The sequence below is a fragment of the Schistocerca americana genome, chromosome 4 (assembly GCF_021461395.2).
Source record: "Schistocerca americana isolate TAMUIC-IGC-003095 chromosome 4, iqSchAmer2.1, whole genome shotgun sequence".
Classification (NCBI taxonomy): domain Eukaryota; kingdom Metazoa; phylum Arthropoda; class Insecta; order Orthoptera; family Acrididae; genus Schistocerca; species Schistocerca americana.
Window position 1 is genome coordinate 699,889,502 of NC_060122.1, and position 19,190 is coordinate 699,908,691.

General features: G+C 43.4%; 1 protein-coding gene across 3 annotated transcripts in view; it reads left to right on the forward strand.

Moving 5' to 3' along the window:
• LOC124612342 (protein TANC2) overlaps positions 1-19,190 on the forward strand; it is a 549,855-nt gene that overhangs the window by 293,785 nt on the left and 236,880 nt on the right. Inside the window, exon 1 of one of the 3 annotated variants that reach the window (XM_047140495.1) lies at positions 15,043-15,167. The exons of the other annotated variants lie outside the window; for them this stretch is intronic. Coding sequence (XP_046996451.1) covers positions 15,110-15,167 — 58 coding nt within the window. The 5' untranslated portion in view covers positions 15,043-15,109. Of the gene's footprint in view, positions 1-15,042; positions 15,168-19,190 lie in introns of those variants that run through there. 3 annotated transcript variants of the gene reach the window in all.

Here is a 19,190-nt window from a genome sequence, read left to right on the forward strand (position 1 = left end):
TGCTGAGGAATACTGTTAATAGGAGCATTTAAAATATCTGCGTTGCATGTTCTGACACAAACTAACCTACTTTCACCTTTCGTCAGTTGTCCTAGGTTGTAATCAGCTAAAATATCACCGTATAAGATAGTCCAAGATTATATGACGTCACAAGATTACCGAATTGCAGAACATACTTTTAGTTCTCAGCTTGTGTAATTTTCATAAATGTCTACCGGTTGACGTGAAGTTTCGCAATACCTACTTACACCTGCACATCCCCCAAGACACTAACATCCCCTCACACAACTGCAAGGCAGATGTTGAGATATTAACCCTCCTTACGATTAAATAGAATTGTTGGCTAGAGAATTTATTTACATCCCAACCCGACATTGTTTATGATGTAAGCAAATCAGAATGCGGTAAGTTTTTAAAAAATAATTTTTTTAAACGTATCACTTTACTTGAGTCAGTTCACACGTATGAAAATTACACATGCCACGGGCCTAACCAAGAACCTTATGACAAAGAAAAAGGTTTGGCAGTTGGGTAATCTTGCGATGTCATATTACCTTGTACTGTCTTAGGATATTGGAGCTGTGTGTGAGCTAGGACAATTGCCCAAAGGTGAAAGTAGGTTACAGTTATGGTAAGACAGCGAGGTGTCTCAGAACATACAAATCACCCCTGCTGAGCTACACTGTCAGAGGCATGGATACTGAAACTATTTCGTGGGGTGGTTTGACAGGTTAATGAAATCAGGTCGACAGGCAGCTGTCGGGAGTGTAAGAAGGTCACCGTGGGCCATGTGGGAGAGGAGGCGATGAGTAGGAATCTTCATCAGTGATTCATGAGTTCTTCAGCAAGTGCATTTGTGCGGGCAAGGAACTCTGCTAATTCTTCCGGTTTTCTCGGCGGTTTAGTGAATGCTCGCGTGTTCTTTAGGAAGATGACTCGTAGCACTGCATGGAGACATTAACAAGCTGGCAGTGGTGCTTTATAAAAGTGACTGACTCCATAATTTACTTGAGGGTAATACGTAACTTTTTTGTTGCTTTAAACATATATTGTAACAGTCTCAGTGACGATTAGTCAAACAAGATAACTAGTTTCAACCAGTTAATTATCAACTTCAGATCTTATTATTCAGTAGTTGTGAGAAGTCAGATTTCTTCAAAAAGAACAGTCATAAGAAATTTGACTTTTCACAACTCGTGATTGATCATATCTGAGGATGATTATTAAGTGATCGAAACTAGTTATCATGTGCGACAAATTGCAGCTGAGGCTGTTACAATAAATATTTTTAAAAACGTATACAGCTGCGGTATCTCTCATGACACCATCAGCAGTACATTGCATTTGTTTCTGTAGAAGCGTGAAGCGTGGTGTTTCTGTGTGTCTTTTACCCGTTGACTTTGAACTATTATCTTCTTTCCCGTTTTTGTTTATGTGGAAGTCAGCAGTGGCAGCTGCTAGGAGTCAGCTGCAGAAGATGTATGTAGTGTCATATCACGCTACGTCTTCCAGACAAGTGATCGGATCTCGAAACCTCTCTGAAAGTATTTACATTGGTACAAGGCATTTATTAGATATGTAGGAGTAGTGATATTTTTAACTCTGTCTCGTTGGTAGAAACGAGTCTGGTGACCATTTTTAGATTGATTTAATGGTGTAATAGCGCCGAGGGGTAATTCGTGTCCACCAATAAAAATAGCCGCCTAAGTTATCTCGCGCACAGCAAACCGCTAAGAGCCGCGGCGGAACTTCGACACGGAAGCTCCAATGATGGGACGGAGAGAACGTGTTACTGTGTCTGCCAGTATATTCACCGAGTGAGGTGGTCGTTACGGCGAGGAGTTGCGTTCAAAGCCCCGTCCGTTCCCCATCATTCACGTGTTTCGTAGTTTCGTCATCTCACCTGGCAGATTCCTTCAAAGACTGCCACGGCCAATTTATTGCCACCCCTCCGTCTACACATCCCGTATCCTAATCATATGACCTATTTTGTCCCAAATGACTACAGTTTCTTATGGGAAATAGGGCTATTAACACCTCCTTCTGCTCTTAGCATTGCACTCAGCGATTCCAATGGTTGAAGGACGAAGCTTTGAGTTTTAAATCTGTAAGTAGGCTGTTTAGGTTTTTATGTTGGTAACGCCACGTAGCGCTCTGTATGAAAATCACTGGCTGTGCTGTGTGCAGTCTGTGTCTGGTTTGCATTGTTGTTTGCTATTGTAGTGTTGGACAGCTGGATGTGAACAGCGCGTAGCGTTGCGCAGTTGGAGGTGAGCCGCCAGCAGTGGTGGGTGAGCCGCCAGCAGTGGTGGTGGATGTGGGGAGAGAGATGGCGGAGTTTTGAGAGCGGATGATCTGGACGTGTGTCCATCAGAGACAGTAAATTTGTACGACTGTATGTCATGAACTGATATATATATATATATATATATATATATATATATATATATATATATATATATATATATATATATATAATGACTTTTGAACACTATTAAGGTAAATACATTGTTTGTTCTTTATCAAAATCTTTCATTTGCTAACTATGCCTTCAGTAGTTAGAACCTTTTATTTAGCTGGCAGTATTGGCGCTCGCTGTATTGCAGTAGTTAGAGAAACGAAGATTTTTGTGAGGTAAGTGATTCATGAAAGGTATAGGTTATTGTTAGTCAGGGCCATTCTTTTGTAGGGATTTTTGAAAGTCAGATTGCGTTGCGCTAAAAATATTGTGTGTCAGTTTAAGCAGTCATTTATAATTTTTCTAAGGGGACATTTCATAAATCCACCGACGGCGAGGTGACTGAAGACGGTACAGCAGTTTCATTTGTGTGTGTGCAAACATGGCAAGAACACCTCCTACCATTGCAAAACAGTGCGACTGACAGTCGCCTTGGGAACGTATAAGTGCAAATGCAAAGGGTCAGAATAACATGACCATTTGAGGGCCTAAAGAGAACCGACAAAGAAAAGTATTTCAGTTTCTTGTCTTCTTCTGCCAGACAGTTTCACAGGCTGCCCATACATATCATGTATCCCTCATTAATTGAAATAAGTCTGTTCAACGATGCAAATGTATTCCTCCAGAACTCCTTGTGGGAAAACCATTATTGTAACTCCTTGCAGTAATTTGTATTTTCAAACTGATTGTCATAACAGACAATATCAACGCTAATCTAAAATGTTCGCATTTAAATATTCCACTGTGTTTAGCCAAGTCATTGAATTCCACTTACATAAAATTGACATTACACAGACTAGGCATACTGCGTACAGTAACGAATTTTTTTAAATTGTATGTGTTATTCTCTGGTCACCTTAAATTGACGAGTCAACTGCGCAACGTACTCAAAATTATCTGGGCTCGTCAAGAAAAAAAAAAAAAAAAAAAAAAAAAAAAAAAACAGTAGTAAAATCAAGTGTGTGGCACGAGGTTCAAAAATGTAATAAAGAAATTCATTCTTGACTTTTATCCGCATCCCTAAAACGTCTCTCCACGCTATCCATTGGCTGAACTGACCTAACGTAATGTAAGAACCGTGTCAGTGCGAATTCGCCAACAGGCCCCTGGGAATCGCAGAACGCAGCCAGCATGACATGCACGTATGGCGGGTTGAGGCTATTCAGGAATGAGTGAGATCGCGCCGGCGGTCGCGACCACGCCGAACTGTGTTACTGCTCGCTGGGGCCACGTTATTACGGGACTCGGCGGTATGCGTAATGTGCTGCTCGTATTTCAGAGATAACCACAGGGAACTGATGGCCCGCGCTCCGTTGGTGGGCGTGACGTTTTTACTGCTGCACCCTTTATCTGCGCTCGCGAGAACAGCAAATACTCATACGTTACCGGGAGACCTCATTAACAAAAGTGGATCGTCAACACGTGACATAGAAACATGTGCTACTCAATAATGACTGCTAACACGCAAAGAGATAGTATTTTGTTGTGTGGTATCGATATTGATACGTTTGTCATAGTCATCTTGAACAGTCTGCCTTCAACAGCAAGGTCTCTGGGCTCTATTCTGGCCCAGTCTTCTCTGTTCTCAATGCTTTCTTCCTCTACTTATAGTCTGTTGTCCATTCGCCACCACCTTGGTCTATGATTTTTCATCTCAGGCATCCATTCCATTTCAATCTTTTCTCCTTCAAACGTCTCTCGTAAGAGTTCATCATGAGTTATCTTCCTAACACATTCATTTCTCCTCTGATTATAAAAGGATTAAAAAGCATTGGTGGCTGGTATTAGATAATTTTCTACAAAAATATTGAAAGAAAAACAATTTTTCGTACCAATTGTTTTTATTTTTGACGAAATAGTTCACATTTCAACGGCCGTATGACAGTGTCCAATGAGCATAATATTTCGGCAGACGACCACATCTCCTTTATCAGGTGCGCTGGTGACCTGAACTGAAATGCTGAGTTGGAAACTGGCATCCGGTCGTTCACCTTTAAGATATTTCGACATACAACACGCTGGGAGAAACTGAACGTTTTATTTTTTCTCGAAATATTCGTCTTTAAAATTTACCCATTTTTCCTGGCACTTCAACCAAATCTGTAAAAATTTTTTCCGCTCTGATGTCCTTAGCTTCAAAACATGGTTTTGAGAGTTTTGATTAACTTCTTGAGATGATGAAAATCGCTTTCCCTTGCATTTTTTGTTTGATAAGGGGTTAAATAGAGCTTTTTTGCACAATAAATCGAGTAACTAGCATGAGACGTTAAGTCGATGTTTCCTTTGCAGTGTGCGATTTGCAGGGGGGGATGGGGGGATTTCCCCCCTCCCCCCTCTGCGTCAGACCATCCCTTCCTCTGGTTTTAGTTTATGCATCCCAACCTGGGATGTTTATTTCCCACGCACTGGAGTAAAACTTTACATATAATTTAAATTTGTGGAGCCGAACTCTGAAAGTTTTTAATACAGTCTTACTATTAATACTATTAATGTGTTTGCTTATTAATTTTGAAAAAGTGTTATGTAGTAGTTAAGCATTTCAAAACATTTAGAACTAAATCATCATTCTCATGTTGTCATTGTTGCGTTCGCCTAAGGTGCGTCATCCGTTTACTTGCGAGCTTGCGAGAGAAGTAGTGTGTCAGTCATACCGCAGCAGTCGTACCGCAGAGTTGGGTGAGCTGGGGGCTGAAATTCCCACCCCGGGCCCTGACACAGGTTGGTGACCGGCCCGGTGCCTGTGCGAACATTTACCGTTAGGCCACCTTTTGGCAACGGTATGGCGCGGAGTAACGCGCCTGGGACGAAAGCTCACATTACTAAATAACGCACCATCGTCTGCTTCTAGTTCCTAGGACACTACTTCGTGGACCTTCATTAAATACTCTTCTCTTCTACCATCGTTTTCTTTTCCTTTGGTTTTCATTTCCGTTGCTAGCTGCATGTGCAAGTACCAAGTAGGCCGCCGCTGCGATACTTTACCATCCTTTATACTGCAAGACCGACGCACGTGTGGCACAAATTCTGTTGCTTTGATATAAATTAAGCTGCCGCATGCAACATACGCCGCAAGATGTTGCCTGTTGAAGCATGCTACAAGATGACGCACACCACATTTCCGTAGCATGCCACAATGTTGCAAGACGTCGCCCCAGCGTAAACGTGGCTTTAGAGCCAGGTCTGTATTGTATGGTGGATGTGATGTGCTGCATACGAAACTAAAACCTGCCATCAGATCCAAACGTCGTGGAAAACTGTGAAGAGGTGTCATCTTGCAACAAGATAACGCTCGCCCACATTCTGCCAAACGGACAGCCGACGCAATAAAGGAGTTGAGATTCGAGGTGCTGGCTCCAAGTGATTTTCACATGTTTGGACCCTTAACGGAAGGACTATAGGGAAGAAGATTTGAATGTGATGAAGACGTCATTGTTGCGGTGCAAAATTCATTAAAGATTCAACCGAAAAACGTATTTTCTGATGAAATTAAAAAAAAAAACTCGTAAAACGTCGGGAAAACTGCATTGAAGTCCAGGGAGGTTACGTAGAAAAATAACGCACGTTTCAGTTTTCTATCATCAGAATAAGTACAGCTTTTCACAAATGTGCCTTTACTTTTTGAATTCCCGTCGTATACCTGTACGTAGATGATTTTGTAAATAAGCTTTACCTATAATGCACTTTTAAAGATATAACAAGGGATGGCTTTTCTGATAGTGCATACGCGTGAATAGTGAGTTTCGGCATTAACATCTATTTATAAATAACTGTTTAACCATGGGTAACGCCACGGTCCAAGCTAGTAACATATGTAATTATACTATCCCCCTAAGACATCTCCCCCCCCCACTGGTAAAAGCAAAAATCGCACACTGTTCCTTTGTCATAGTTGTTTGGCGCGATTTGTGATTTGCATCGTCGGGATAAAGAATAAAGGGCAAAACGGGTCTGGAACGTAAATAAATATTGTATTTCAGCAAGAAGAACGCGTTTTGAAACTACAAAACAGATATTAATTCTGTTGCCTTACAACTGGCATCGTCGTAGTGAAGAACTGTGCGGTTACCTCATCGATGATTTGCGGCAAACAATTTTTTGGGAAAAAGTCATGATTTTCTTGCAAGCGCTCGCGAACGAACTACTTGGTTTCTTTTCATCAGACTGATTGCTGCTTACTTTTCGGCTCGTTTCGTCTCCTGCAGTGATGTTGTATTCGGATTTTGCATTTCCAAGGTCTAATTTTTTGACCGTTCCCTAGGACCAGCTGACACCAGCCTGTTTTTGAGCTGCGGTCAAACTGTGCGGAATCCATTGACAAAACATATTCTTCATTGCTAGATATTCTTGCGAAATGGAGTGTACAACCCAAGAATGGGTGTCACGGGAAGTCAAACGCCGATCATCTACTATCAAGGTCTGCACAAAATCGGAGCCTTTTGCATCAACAAGGATTTTCTTCAACTTTCACCAAATTCGCATTTTATTTTATCGACATGATAACTAAAACTTTGTGACTATCTCCTCGTAAAAAGCGATATGGAATGGCAGAAAACGTGAAATCAGTATTACGAAAAACGAACGGAAGACTCAGAATTGTTGAAAGGGCTCTGGGAAAGTGCGACCTGTTCGAAAAGACTACTACGACGTTTTAAGCATTGATCAAGTAGGCAAGATCGTAGGCATGGCGCTGCTGAGGCTGTAACGTGTCGGCATAGGACATATGAAAGTGTAACGTAGAATATTAGACAGGCGACGTTGTTCTCGGGAAACCTCAAAAATGTTCAAATGTGTGTGAAATCTCATGGGACTGAATTGCTAAGGTCATCAGTCCCTAAGCTTACACACTACATAACGTAAATTGTCCTAAGGACAAACACACACACCCATGCTCTAGGGAGGACTCGAACCTCCGTCGGGACCAGCCGCATAGTCCATGACTGCAGCGCCTGAGACCGCTCGGCTAATCCCGCGCGGGCGGGAAACCTCGTTAGTCAAATTTAGGGAAGCGGTGTTTGACGAATACTTATATTCTGCTGCCTGTGTCGTATATAGGGGTTGGACAAAAATATGGAAAAACACGTTACCATGCCTAACAGTGTAGGAAACCTGTCAGCTCTCAAAACAACTTCCATCCGCTTTGGAATGGATAAATACAGATTCTGTATGGTTTTAAAGAGAATCTTCCACCATTCTTCCTGCAACAGGTGAACAGCGACCACGCACCTTTCTCTCCAAGGTACACCACAAATATTTAATAGTGTTGAGATCTGGCGATTTTGGTGGCCAGGGGAGGTGCGACAATTCATCCTCGTACTCACAGAGCCAGTCCTGGACGAAGCTAGTTGCGTGAAAAGGGGACCTGTCGTCGTGGAATACAGCATCACCATTTGTGACAAACATTGTACCGTGGGATGGACCTCATCAGCCAGAATGGTCACGTAATACGTGGCAGTAATGAGACCTTGCACAGCAACCATGGATGCCCATGGAATACGACGATGAGATTGCCCAAATCAACACTGAACACCCGCCTAGGAGTTAGAAGCAGTGAAACAAGACTCATCCGACCAGATGACTTTATTTCATTGCTCCGTAGTGCAGATATAATGCACTCACAGCTACACAGAACACTGTTGTGTCCACAACCGACACTTACAACGTACTGAGGACATTTGAAACGTCCCCTTTAAACAATTATACAGGACTGTGCTTAAACTGACACACAATATTTTGTTAGCGCAACGCAATCTGACTTTCAAAATTCCCTACAAAAGAATGGCCCTGACTAACATTAAACTATACCTTTCACAAATCACTTACCTCACAAAAATCTTCGCTGCTCAAGCTACTGCAATACAGCGAGCGCCACTACTGCCAGCTAAATAAAAGATTCAAACTATGGAAGGCACTAACTACTGATAGGGATAGTTAGCAAATGAAAGATATTAATAGAGAACAAACAATGTATTTACCTTGATATCATCATGTATAAATATAGCAGTTCATGACAAATTACAAATCTCCGCCATCTCTCTCCCCACATCCACCACTGCTGGCGACTCACCTCCAACTGCCCAACGCTACGCGCTGTTCACAGCCAGCTGCCTAACACTACAATGGCGAGTATTACAACAATGCGAAGCAGCCACAGACTGCACACAGCACAGCCAGTGATTTTCATACAGAGGTGGCGTTACCAATAAAAAAACCTAAACAGCCTACTTACATACAGAGGTGGCTTTACCAATAAAAAAACCTAAACAGCCTACTTACATAGCCCCCATGCTCCCCACAAAAAATTTTACAAATTGGATTGGGCAGTGGCCAATACAGATTTGAAAAAATTTTTTTCATAATTACAATAACAAAGAAATCAAATGCACACACTTATTGATACAATGTTGGTCAAAAGCTAAAATTGTCTCACAGTCCATAAAGACAGTCCTAATCGTACATAACAGGAGAATAGCAGTGTTTTTCTCAAAGTCTGAGCAGTAAAAGAAAATGCACACGGAAGTAGTGGATTTCCATGCAGTCTTGAAGAAGTAGTGTTGTCCTTCCAACAGAAAGACGGTGCTGACTCTCGACATGCAGACAAGTAATGGGCCACAACAGAGCAAACCCACAGCAGAGTCAGTCGACGTTTTGAAGAATATTGGTGGTTAGGTCATCACAGAGCAGACCCACTGTAGTCCTGGTAGAGATTACGGTACTGGTGGGCCACCAGAGGTGCAGACCCACTGCAGTCCTTGTAGAAATTGTGGACAGGCCCACTGTGTCTAACTTTTTAAGATTTTGTCCCATTTGTCTCTGATTTTGTTCCATTTGTTGCATTAATTGCAATAATAATGTATTAGTGTCTGGAATCTGTTTCTCTACGCTTTTCGGCAGTGCATTTGCACCGGCAACATTCACATTTTGACAAGCAGAAAATGTGTCTTGACTTATTTGAGAAAACGGTGATGACCCAAAACCTGAATCTACAGTATTTGCGAAATTGTGTCCTGTCATTTCGGATTCCTGACGCGAGCTGTTGCCGACCAATCGATCGATAACGCTTCCCTGTTCACTACCTGTTTCACTGTCTACACCATTGTTTGCCGCCCGCTCCATTTCCCTATGCGCAATTACCAAATTACTACTTTGAACATTAGTTAATTCATTACTCTGCGGCGCTAACACACTGCCTTCGTCTTCACTGTCATTTCTCAGTTTACTTTGGAGCCTAGTATTACGTTTTTCACACGCCATAATTGTCACAATATTTCACACGACAACACAGAAAAACACAATTTGAAGATCAAAAATAAGAGAACACATTAACATAGCACTGAAAATAATATCTAGTTAATTGCAGCTGCGAAATACTTGGTGCAAATCTACATGCATGCCACAACTGTTTTACTGTACAACAATGAAAGGCTACAACTACAAAGGAGATTCTCTCTACAATTACGCGCTAGCAATAAACAAAAGCTACACTAATTACACAAACTACAACAAAAAATCAGAAGATTCCAGTGAGGTATCCTAGGCTAAGGGTCGACATATGAAACGTCCCCTTTGAACAATTATACAGGACTGTGCTTAAACTGACACACAATATTTTGTTAGCGCAACGCAATCTGACTTTCAAAATTTCCTACAAAAGAATGGCCCTGACTAACATTAAACTATACCTTTCACAAATCACTTACCTCACAAAAATCTTCGCTGCTCAAGCTACTGCAATACAGCGAGCGCCACTACTGCCAGCTAAATAAAAGATTCAAACTATGGAAGGCACTAACTACTGATAGGGATAGTTAGCAAATGAAAGATATTAATACAGAACAAACAATGTATTTACCTTGATATCATCATGTATAAATATAGCAGTTCATGACAAATTACAAATCTCCGCCATCTCTCTCCCCACATCCACCACTGCTGGCGGCTCACCTCCAACTGCCCAACGCTACGCGCTGTTCACAGCCAGTTGCCTAACACTACAATGGCGAGTATTACAACAATGCGAAGCAGCCACAGACTGCACACAGCACAGCCAGTGATTTTCATACAGAGGTGGCGTTACCAATAAAAAAAACCTAAACAGCCTACTTACATACAGAGGTGGCTTTACCAATAAAAAAACCTAAACAGCCTACTTACACATTGTACAGGTGCTATTCGTCGTCAAATACAACAGCACAACATGCAGGTTTGACTAGAAATCAATTTGTGTTTAAGTAAGCATTTCTCGCAGTGTTTCCATAATTTTGCCGAACCCTTGTATCTCCTTTAGCGATCATAAGAATAGGAGAAATTAGGATGGGTGTTGACGTGTACAGACAGTAACTGTTATTTGCTCTTTATGGTGTCGTGTGGTGTTTCCTGGTGTAAAAGCAGGGGAATACAGTGGAGGCAGCCTGGCTCCAGACATCTTCACTGAGAAGCCAAAGCATTATGACCACCTTTCGAACGTACTACAACAAAGATTCTGCGCGGTATGGATTTGACAAGTCCTTAGCAGGTGTCGGGAAGCATGTGGCTTGTCTACTCACAGGTCAAACAATTCCCGGTGGTTTGTGTGAATGGAGCAGCCGCGCGCTAGTGTTCTGGATGCGCTCCATAAGGTTCATATCAGGTGAATTTGATGGTAAAGACATCAACGTCAGTTCACTATAGCCGGCTGGAGAGGTCGTGTGGTTCTAGGCGCTTCAGTCTGGAACCGCGTGACCGCTACGTTCGCAGGTTCGAATCCTGCCTCGGGCATGAATGTGTGTGATGACCTTAGGTTAGTTAGGTTTAAGTAATTCTAAGTTCTAGGGGACTGATGACCACAGATGTTAAGTCCCATAGTGCTCAGAGCCATTTGAACCATTTGAACCAAGTTCACCATAATATTCTCCAAATCACTGTAGCACGCTTCTGGCCTTGTGATGTTGACCGTTATCCTGCTGGGAGCACCATCGCCGTCGAGGAAGACGTCAAACATGGAAGGGATGAAGGAGGTCTACAGCTTTGTGCCTTCAATCAGTATGACAAATCCAATGGAAGCCCAGGTGAATGTACACCACGAAGATGACGTGCTACAGACGACAAATTTAACCGACAGGAAGAAGATGCTGCGATATGCAAATGATTAGCTTTTCAGAGCATTCACACAAGGTTGGCACCGGGGGCGAAACTTACAACGTGCTGACATGAGGAAAGTTTCCAACCCTTTTCTCATACACAAACAACAGTTGACCGGCGTTGACTGGTGAAACGTTGTTGTGAGGCCTCGTGTAAGGAGGAGAAATGCGTACCATCACGTTTCCTACTTTGATAAAGGTCGGATTGTAGCCTATCGCGATTGCGGTTTATCGTATCACGACATTGCTGCTCGCGTTGGTCGAGATCCAATGACTGTTAGCAGAATATGGAATCGGTGGGTTCAGGAGGATAATACGGAACGCCGTGCTGGATCCCAACGGCCTCGTAATAACTAGCAGTCGAGGTGACAGGCATCTTATCCGCATGGCTGTAACGGATCGTGCAGCCACGTTTCGATCCCTGAGTCAACAGATGGGGACGTTTGCAAGACAACAACCATCTGCACGAACAGTTCGACGACGTTTGCAGCAGCATGTACCATCAGCTCGGAGACCATGGCTGCGGTTACCCTTGACGCTGCATCACAGACAGGAGCGCCTGCGATGGCGTACTCAACGACGAACCAGGGTGCACGAATGGCAAAACGTCTGTTTTTCGGATGAATCCAGGTTCTGTTTACAGCATCCTGATGGTCGCATCCGTGTTTGGCGACATTGAGGTGAACGCACATTGGAAGCGTGTATTCGTCATCGCCATACTGGCCTATCTATCACCCGGGGTGATGGTATGGGGTGCCATTGGTTACACGTCTCGGTCACCTCTTGTTCGTATGGACGGCACTTTGAACAGTGGACGTTACATTTCAGATGTGTTACGACCCGTCGCTCTACCCTTCATTCGATCCCTGCGAAACCCTACTTTTCAGCAGGATAATGCACGACCGCATGTTGCAGGTCTTTCTGGATACAGAAAATGTTCGACTGCTGCACTGGCCAGCACATTCTCCAGATCTCTCACCAATTGAAAAAGTCTGGTCAATGGTGACCGAGCAACTGGCTCGTCACAATACGCCAGTCACTACTCTTGATTAACTGTGGTATCGCGTTGAAGCTGCATGGGCAGCTGTACCTGTACACGCCATCCAAGCTCTTATTGACTCAATGCCCAGGCGTATCAAGGCCGTTATTACGGCCAGAGGTGGTTGTTCTGGGTACTGATTTCTCAGGATCTATGCACCCAAATTGCGTGAAATTGTAATCACATGCCAGTTCTAGTATAATATATTTCTCCAAGGAATACCCGTTTATCATCTGCATTTCTTCTTGGGGCAGCATTTTTAATGGCCAGTAGTGTAGTTGCTCCTGCCGTTGCGCTTTCGTGGTGTGGTGCGTGTTTCGAGCATCGGTTCGCCAGGATGACGGCGTATCCGGACACGACCGTCAGGCGTGATTCATTCTACCAGGCGACACGTTTCCATTGACCTCAATTATGACATGTCCGATACAATTGCAGTTGGTGATGTCTTTGATATGAGGTAGAGGTCGCCTATTGTGGCGCCCATGTCGAGCAATGTGCGCTGAATAGTGTGTTCCGAAACATTTGTTGTTGCATCGGTGTTTGTCGTCAGTTCTGTCATGGATCGTCGACTATCCTGCTTCCGATTTTCACATTCTGTGATGAGGCGTGGACATCCAACACCTCGTCGGCTACTCGCGGTTTCACCGTATATGCTCAGAACAGTAGCAAACAACGATTCCCCATTCGTCTCTGCTTCGCTTACAGATTTTCCTTCCCAAGTACGTGCCCGTAACGCAACGAGCACTTCATTTTGCGGTGTGTGTTGGTCATAGTGCCTTGACTTATCAGTGTGTCATTATGATATTGGTAAGTCTGTAGTGGTAGCAGTTAATATTCCTCTTCAAAATGCACCAGACGTTTGGACGCCTCTTGGGATTTTCTTCAGGAGTATTATGATGTTCCCCGGTGTTCAGCCATTCAGGGTGTAATGGTTCTTTATTTACGTGACCATTACGGCTCTCCAACCTCAGTTCTCGATACCAGCAATGTCGTACTACTTTTCTGCGAAGTAACAGACATATTTTTGTGACAATATTCACATTTGGTTTTATTGATGTATAGGTACTCCGATGTATCGATATATTACAGTGATATGGTTCTTGTGTGTATTCATTTCTGTGAGACTGTCATAATCTTTTACTTACTTGTAACCGTTTTGGAGCGAATGCGCACAGGGCAGTCTTTGTTTCACTTTGCAGAAGTTAAGTTGTTATTTCGCTTTGTAAAAGTGGAAATTAAATATATGAAGATTGATACAAAACTGTTTTCTTGATGATATGACAGTTAATAAGGAGTATATGTGAATTTACAAGAAGTTTAATAAAAATGTGGATCGTGAACACCAAGTCAAAAATTATTTCTACCATACCACTGTTCTGATCTGGGATTGTTTGATTATTAAGACCCGGCGGAGGTTCGAGTCCTCCCTCGGGTATGGGTGTGTGTGTTTGTCCTTAGGACAATTTAGGTTAAGTAGTGTGTAAGCTTAGGGACTGATGACTTTAGCAGTTAAATCCCATAAGATTTCACACAGATCTGAACATTTGAACATTATTAAGAATTTCCTGAAAAACGCATTTGTTAGGTCTTCAAATATTGTTAAAATACAGATCTAGACCTTCTAGCAGTCAAAGTGGAATCACGCTAGAATCAACAAGATGAGCCGTAACAACTTCGACGAAACCTACGTGGGAATCCATTCAAGACAAGTGCCAAAATTAATGATTTTTTTACAGTGACTTCATTATTTCCATTCTGACGATACCATCCACACTCAATAACTTTGTTGTTGCCCGATAAAGCGAACATATGCTCCGTGAGCAACATTATTAATCTGATTTCTAACCTACTTTTGAGGTGGTGGTATTGTTAGAAGGGCCATCATAAGACTCTTAAGACCCTTGAAGAAGACCCCATCGGAGTGGCCGAAACATCGAGTACTGGAGAAGTCTGCCAGAAGATTTTACCTTCAATCATCTCTTCCAGTGCTTTGGTTGCAAAAAGATCAATGTGTCACCTCCAGCCCACCCAACCACTCTTTGCATGGGTATTTCACTCGGGTATAGTAACACGGCTAGACTGTGTATCAGTGCTGGGAAAGCTTATTGCACAAGAAACTGAAACTTAAATTGCTCTCCCTCGTCGTTCGTTTGGTCCAGCGGCGCTTGTAAACCTCGGGGGCTCCGGGCGGAGGTCGACACGGGACGGCAGTCGTGGAGATGGCGGTGCGAGTGTTTAGTTTAGCCGGCGGCTAGCTGAGCTGCCACCGCTGCGTCGGCTACCTGTTCGGTCCCGCGTGCGCTAGTTGCGGTCGGTGCCGCGAGAGCGCACCCCAGGCGGCAGGTGGGCGGAGCCGGTATGACAGGTAGGGAGGCAGTGACGCGGCCGCTCTCAGTGCTGCGGCGACGCGCGGACGAGCGTGATCTCGTGTGTGGTGTGTGTTTGTGGAGTACGTGAGCGCGGTGCGCGTGTGCGGCGGGATATGTGCGCCGAGACATGAGCAACACGTCGTCCCTGCGGCGGCCCGCCTCCGGGCTCAGCATCAGCGTCCTCGGTACGGAACCTCTCTCTCACCACATTCTGTCGTTAACTGTGAAGTGCCGTTGTTAGTCATATACTCAACTGCAAAACAACTATCTGAATATGGAACAAGAATTAACTACGCTCGCCCATGATCGCGTTGTGTGCATGTGCATCCGTTATTGATTATTTCTCACGTATTCGACTAGGCTTGTCGGGTATCGAAAGGGAGACCTTAACGGTGAACGGCTTGTCTGGCGGGAATGCCAAATGCGCAGGGGCAAGGATACGTTCAACACAGAAGCCCCGCGTTTTCGTGAAATCAATTAGGACTGACACCTGCACAATGTTTTGTACCGGTACTCCAGATTTATCAGTGAGTGATAGTCTGGAATTCTACTTTCCATTCAAAATTCCACCTATATCTCTTTATTCAAGGTGTTTGTTTGTGTTTTTATTTCGCCTTCTCCAGAGACCGCCGTGCGTTTATAGTGCGTGTGTGAATAATAGATTGAGATGGCAGGATGATTAACACTCTGACGTGGGTTTAGACTCCATTACGGTTGCCATGCATAAAGCTTTATTTTTCTGCCCATCTCATCTCATCTCATATCTTACCTGTCGTCCGTACTGTGTGTTCTCATTTATCTAGACTTTTTGGTGTGTGTGTTTGTGTGTGTGTGTGTGTGTGTGTATGTGTGTGCGTGCGTGTTCACATGGTTCACATGGCTCCAAGCACTATGGGACTTAACATTTGAGTCCCCTAGACTTAGAACTAATTAAACCTAACTAACCTGGCACCACACATCCATGCCCGAGGCAGGATTCGAACCTGCGACCGTAGCAGCCGCGTGGTTCCGGACTGAAGCGCATAGAACCGCTCGACCACAGCGGCCGGCTGTGTGTGTGTTTGTTTGTTTTAGAGAGAGGTAGAGAGACTGAGGGGGGGGGGGGGAGGGTTAAGGAAGCTGGTGGGCGAGCTAAAACCAGAATGCCACCTTGTGATTGTTTCGTGCATCGGAGTAAGCTGTGTAACAACAGACCAACGTACTACTACAGTGTTTCAGACGACGATTTCTTTAACACTATTTTCGTGCAAGTTATGAGGCTACCATAAGTCATGACTCTCTTAGGTCTATGCGCAGGGATTCCCTTACCTACCGCCTCAGTCTGTTGTTTATCTTCTGTTACTGTACAGGCAACTTCGTCGCCTAATTCTTGATATGGTAAGTTACTGTTCCGATTTTCCTGTAACCCATATGAAATGATGTGTAATTGAATATAAGAGTTATTGACTGTTCTGTGGTAGTACTCCAGAGTAAAGAATGGGCCGTTAAGAACATAGCTTCTCGTCGACGTCGGCAGTACTAGAGTCAGATGACGAGCTTGCCCGAAAGGGAAAAAGAGAAATAAAAGGTCTTGATGTTATCAAAGCATTCTGAAATTCGCCTGAAGTGTATCTCGAAAATTATGAGAAACCGATAGTAGGGTAACGCTCTAAGGATTAGGATCCTCATTCTTTCCTAATACTGCACCAACTCTCTCCGTCTCTGTCAGCATTCTTAGTGATCACTACATGATCTTACATTCTCTTTTTCCTGAAGTCTAAAATTGATTTCATTACACAAAATGTCGTTTACCGTATCGTCCAGGGAGTGGTATCGTCTCACTGCCATTGCCGGATCCAGTTATAAAAAAATTACTGTAATGGTAAAACGCCAAAGTTCGCGTGTTATTTGCTCTTTTGTATTACTAATTTCACTTTGTTAACAAGAGCATCATCAGATATTAATCGCGCTAATGGCAACATGTTTAATGCTCATCGCCATTGTCAGACGCTAAGTGGTTTAAGCTGGATGTGCCGTGTTTACTGCAATCCATTGGCAGGGCGTATAAGTAATAAAAAAAGGAAATAATGCGCCACCAGCAGCGGTTTGTCTTCACGTTAACTGTTAACGGTCGCCGCGTCCCGTGCAGACGATGCATGCGTTCGCCCACTCAGTTATACAAAGCTTCCCTGTCTGGCGTGTTCCACCAGTACGACTGTTTTTGTCGTGGAACTGATGTACACAAGAATTTTAGAGGCAATTCGTACGCTCTGATACATGTCAATAACATCTTTTACTCGTATTCTAGACGACTGTCCTGATAAGTTAAAAATAGGACGATGCCTGTCGCAATACTTATTAACGTGCACTTTCAGGATTTCAGTTACTGACAGTGCTTGCTATGGCGCTTTTTGCCTGACGAACCACTATTTCACCTCTTGCGATACAGCTGGTAGAAACTAACGAATGTATCGTGTAACTATTGTAGAGACCAGGAAGGGATTCCCGGAGATACGCGCTTGCTCGTTTCCACTGGCTGCCGGCGCCGTGCAGACAAAAGAAGTGCAGCGGAAATTAATTGTTAGCACACTGCAAAGCTTCCTGGCAGTGTTCAGCCTCTGTTACGAGACCGTAATGTACACAGTCGCGGAAGTCCGTACACTGCATTGCGATGCGTATCTGTAATACAGTCGACAATGATGCTACGCTGCTCCTAGAAGAGAACACACATCCTATGCTCACAAGTCTAAAGTTCACGCGCACCGCTGACGCAAGTATCCTTGGATGTGCTGCGCTATCCATCTCGTCTTACGATTTATGGTTGCATAAGGTCTTTGAGGAATGTGAATGGTAGTCAGTGCCTAGGCATAGTATGCACAAATTCTTTGCCGGAGTTAACTTGTCTGACGAGAGATGAAGGTAAGAAAATTTCTTATTTATTTTCTGTCCCTAGGACTAACTCCTTACTCGGCTGCATTGCAGGGGTATCTATCTCTTCGAAAGATTCGAATTTTGGAACAAACACATTGATTCGTTATCGTTCCGTTGACCATAGATGTGGTAAAACTTGCAATGTCTGGTGTGATCTACTTGGTTGAAAGTAGTGTAAACGACAGTGCCCCTAAATAAAGCGTGAAGAGGGGATGTAGGTCCCTCCATCACACGCACCCTAATTGATGGGCTGAGAATTGTGGATGTCGACGTAGACATGTGATGTCGAACCTATAATCACTGCATATAATCGAAGTATTTATCTCCTCATTAGCGGCTTCTCCTGCTGCATGTTCATTTTGTCATATATATGGCCTGTGGAACTATTCTAACGTGTACCCCCTTCTATTCAAATGGTTCAAATGGCTCTGAGCACTATGGGACTCAACTGCTGAGGTCATTAGTCCCCTAGAACTTAGAACTAGTTAAACCTAACTAACTTAAGGACATCACAAACATGGATGCCCGAGGCAGGATTCGAACCTGCGACCGTAGCGGTCTTTCGGTTCCAGACTGCAGCGCCTTTAACCGCACGGCCACTTCGGCCGGCCGTACCCCTTCTATTACTAGACTTAAAATGCATAAGGAGTGAGTTGTTATTCACAAATTCTCTAGCCACAACATTTAATCTGTGTTTATTTTTAGTGTTGTGTACGAAAATTAAGCTTCGTGATAGGAAACTGTGAGCTGTAATTACTCCTCACAATTTTTGGTTTGTGGAACCCACATTCACTACCGTACTGTGTCTAACTAAGTATATGGCGTTAGTTCGGTTTTATACTTTTTAGCGCCGACGATGTATCCCATGTACTGTGCACTTGATACAGAGTAGACAATTTAAACTAGGTTGTACTGCTAAATAAAGAACTAACTCGAAATTACACCATGATAGATTGAAGCAATGTCGAATTTAATCGTTCGCCTGCTAGTATGGTTACACTCAGCAGAACGTTTTCCTTTTTTCGAAAATATTGTACATGAACCGTTGTATCATTGTCAAAAACATTTGTATATATCACTAGATATTATGGAAGTTCAGGCTCGCGTGTTGTCCCAAGTACGAATCTTTTTAATGCCCAAACACGTTGCAGCACGTTTGTGTCATTATCAGTGAGTACTTTTAATCTGTACGAAAAGCATCTTATTTGTGTTATGATGATTACCTTATTCTCTAGAATGTTGGGTTCTGTGGCACTTTCTTTACATTGTTATAAAACTTTCCATCTCTAACAAAATGA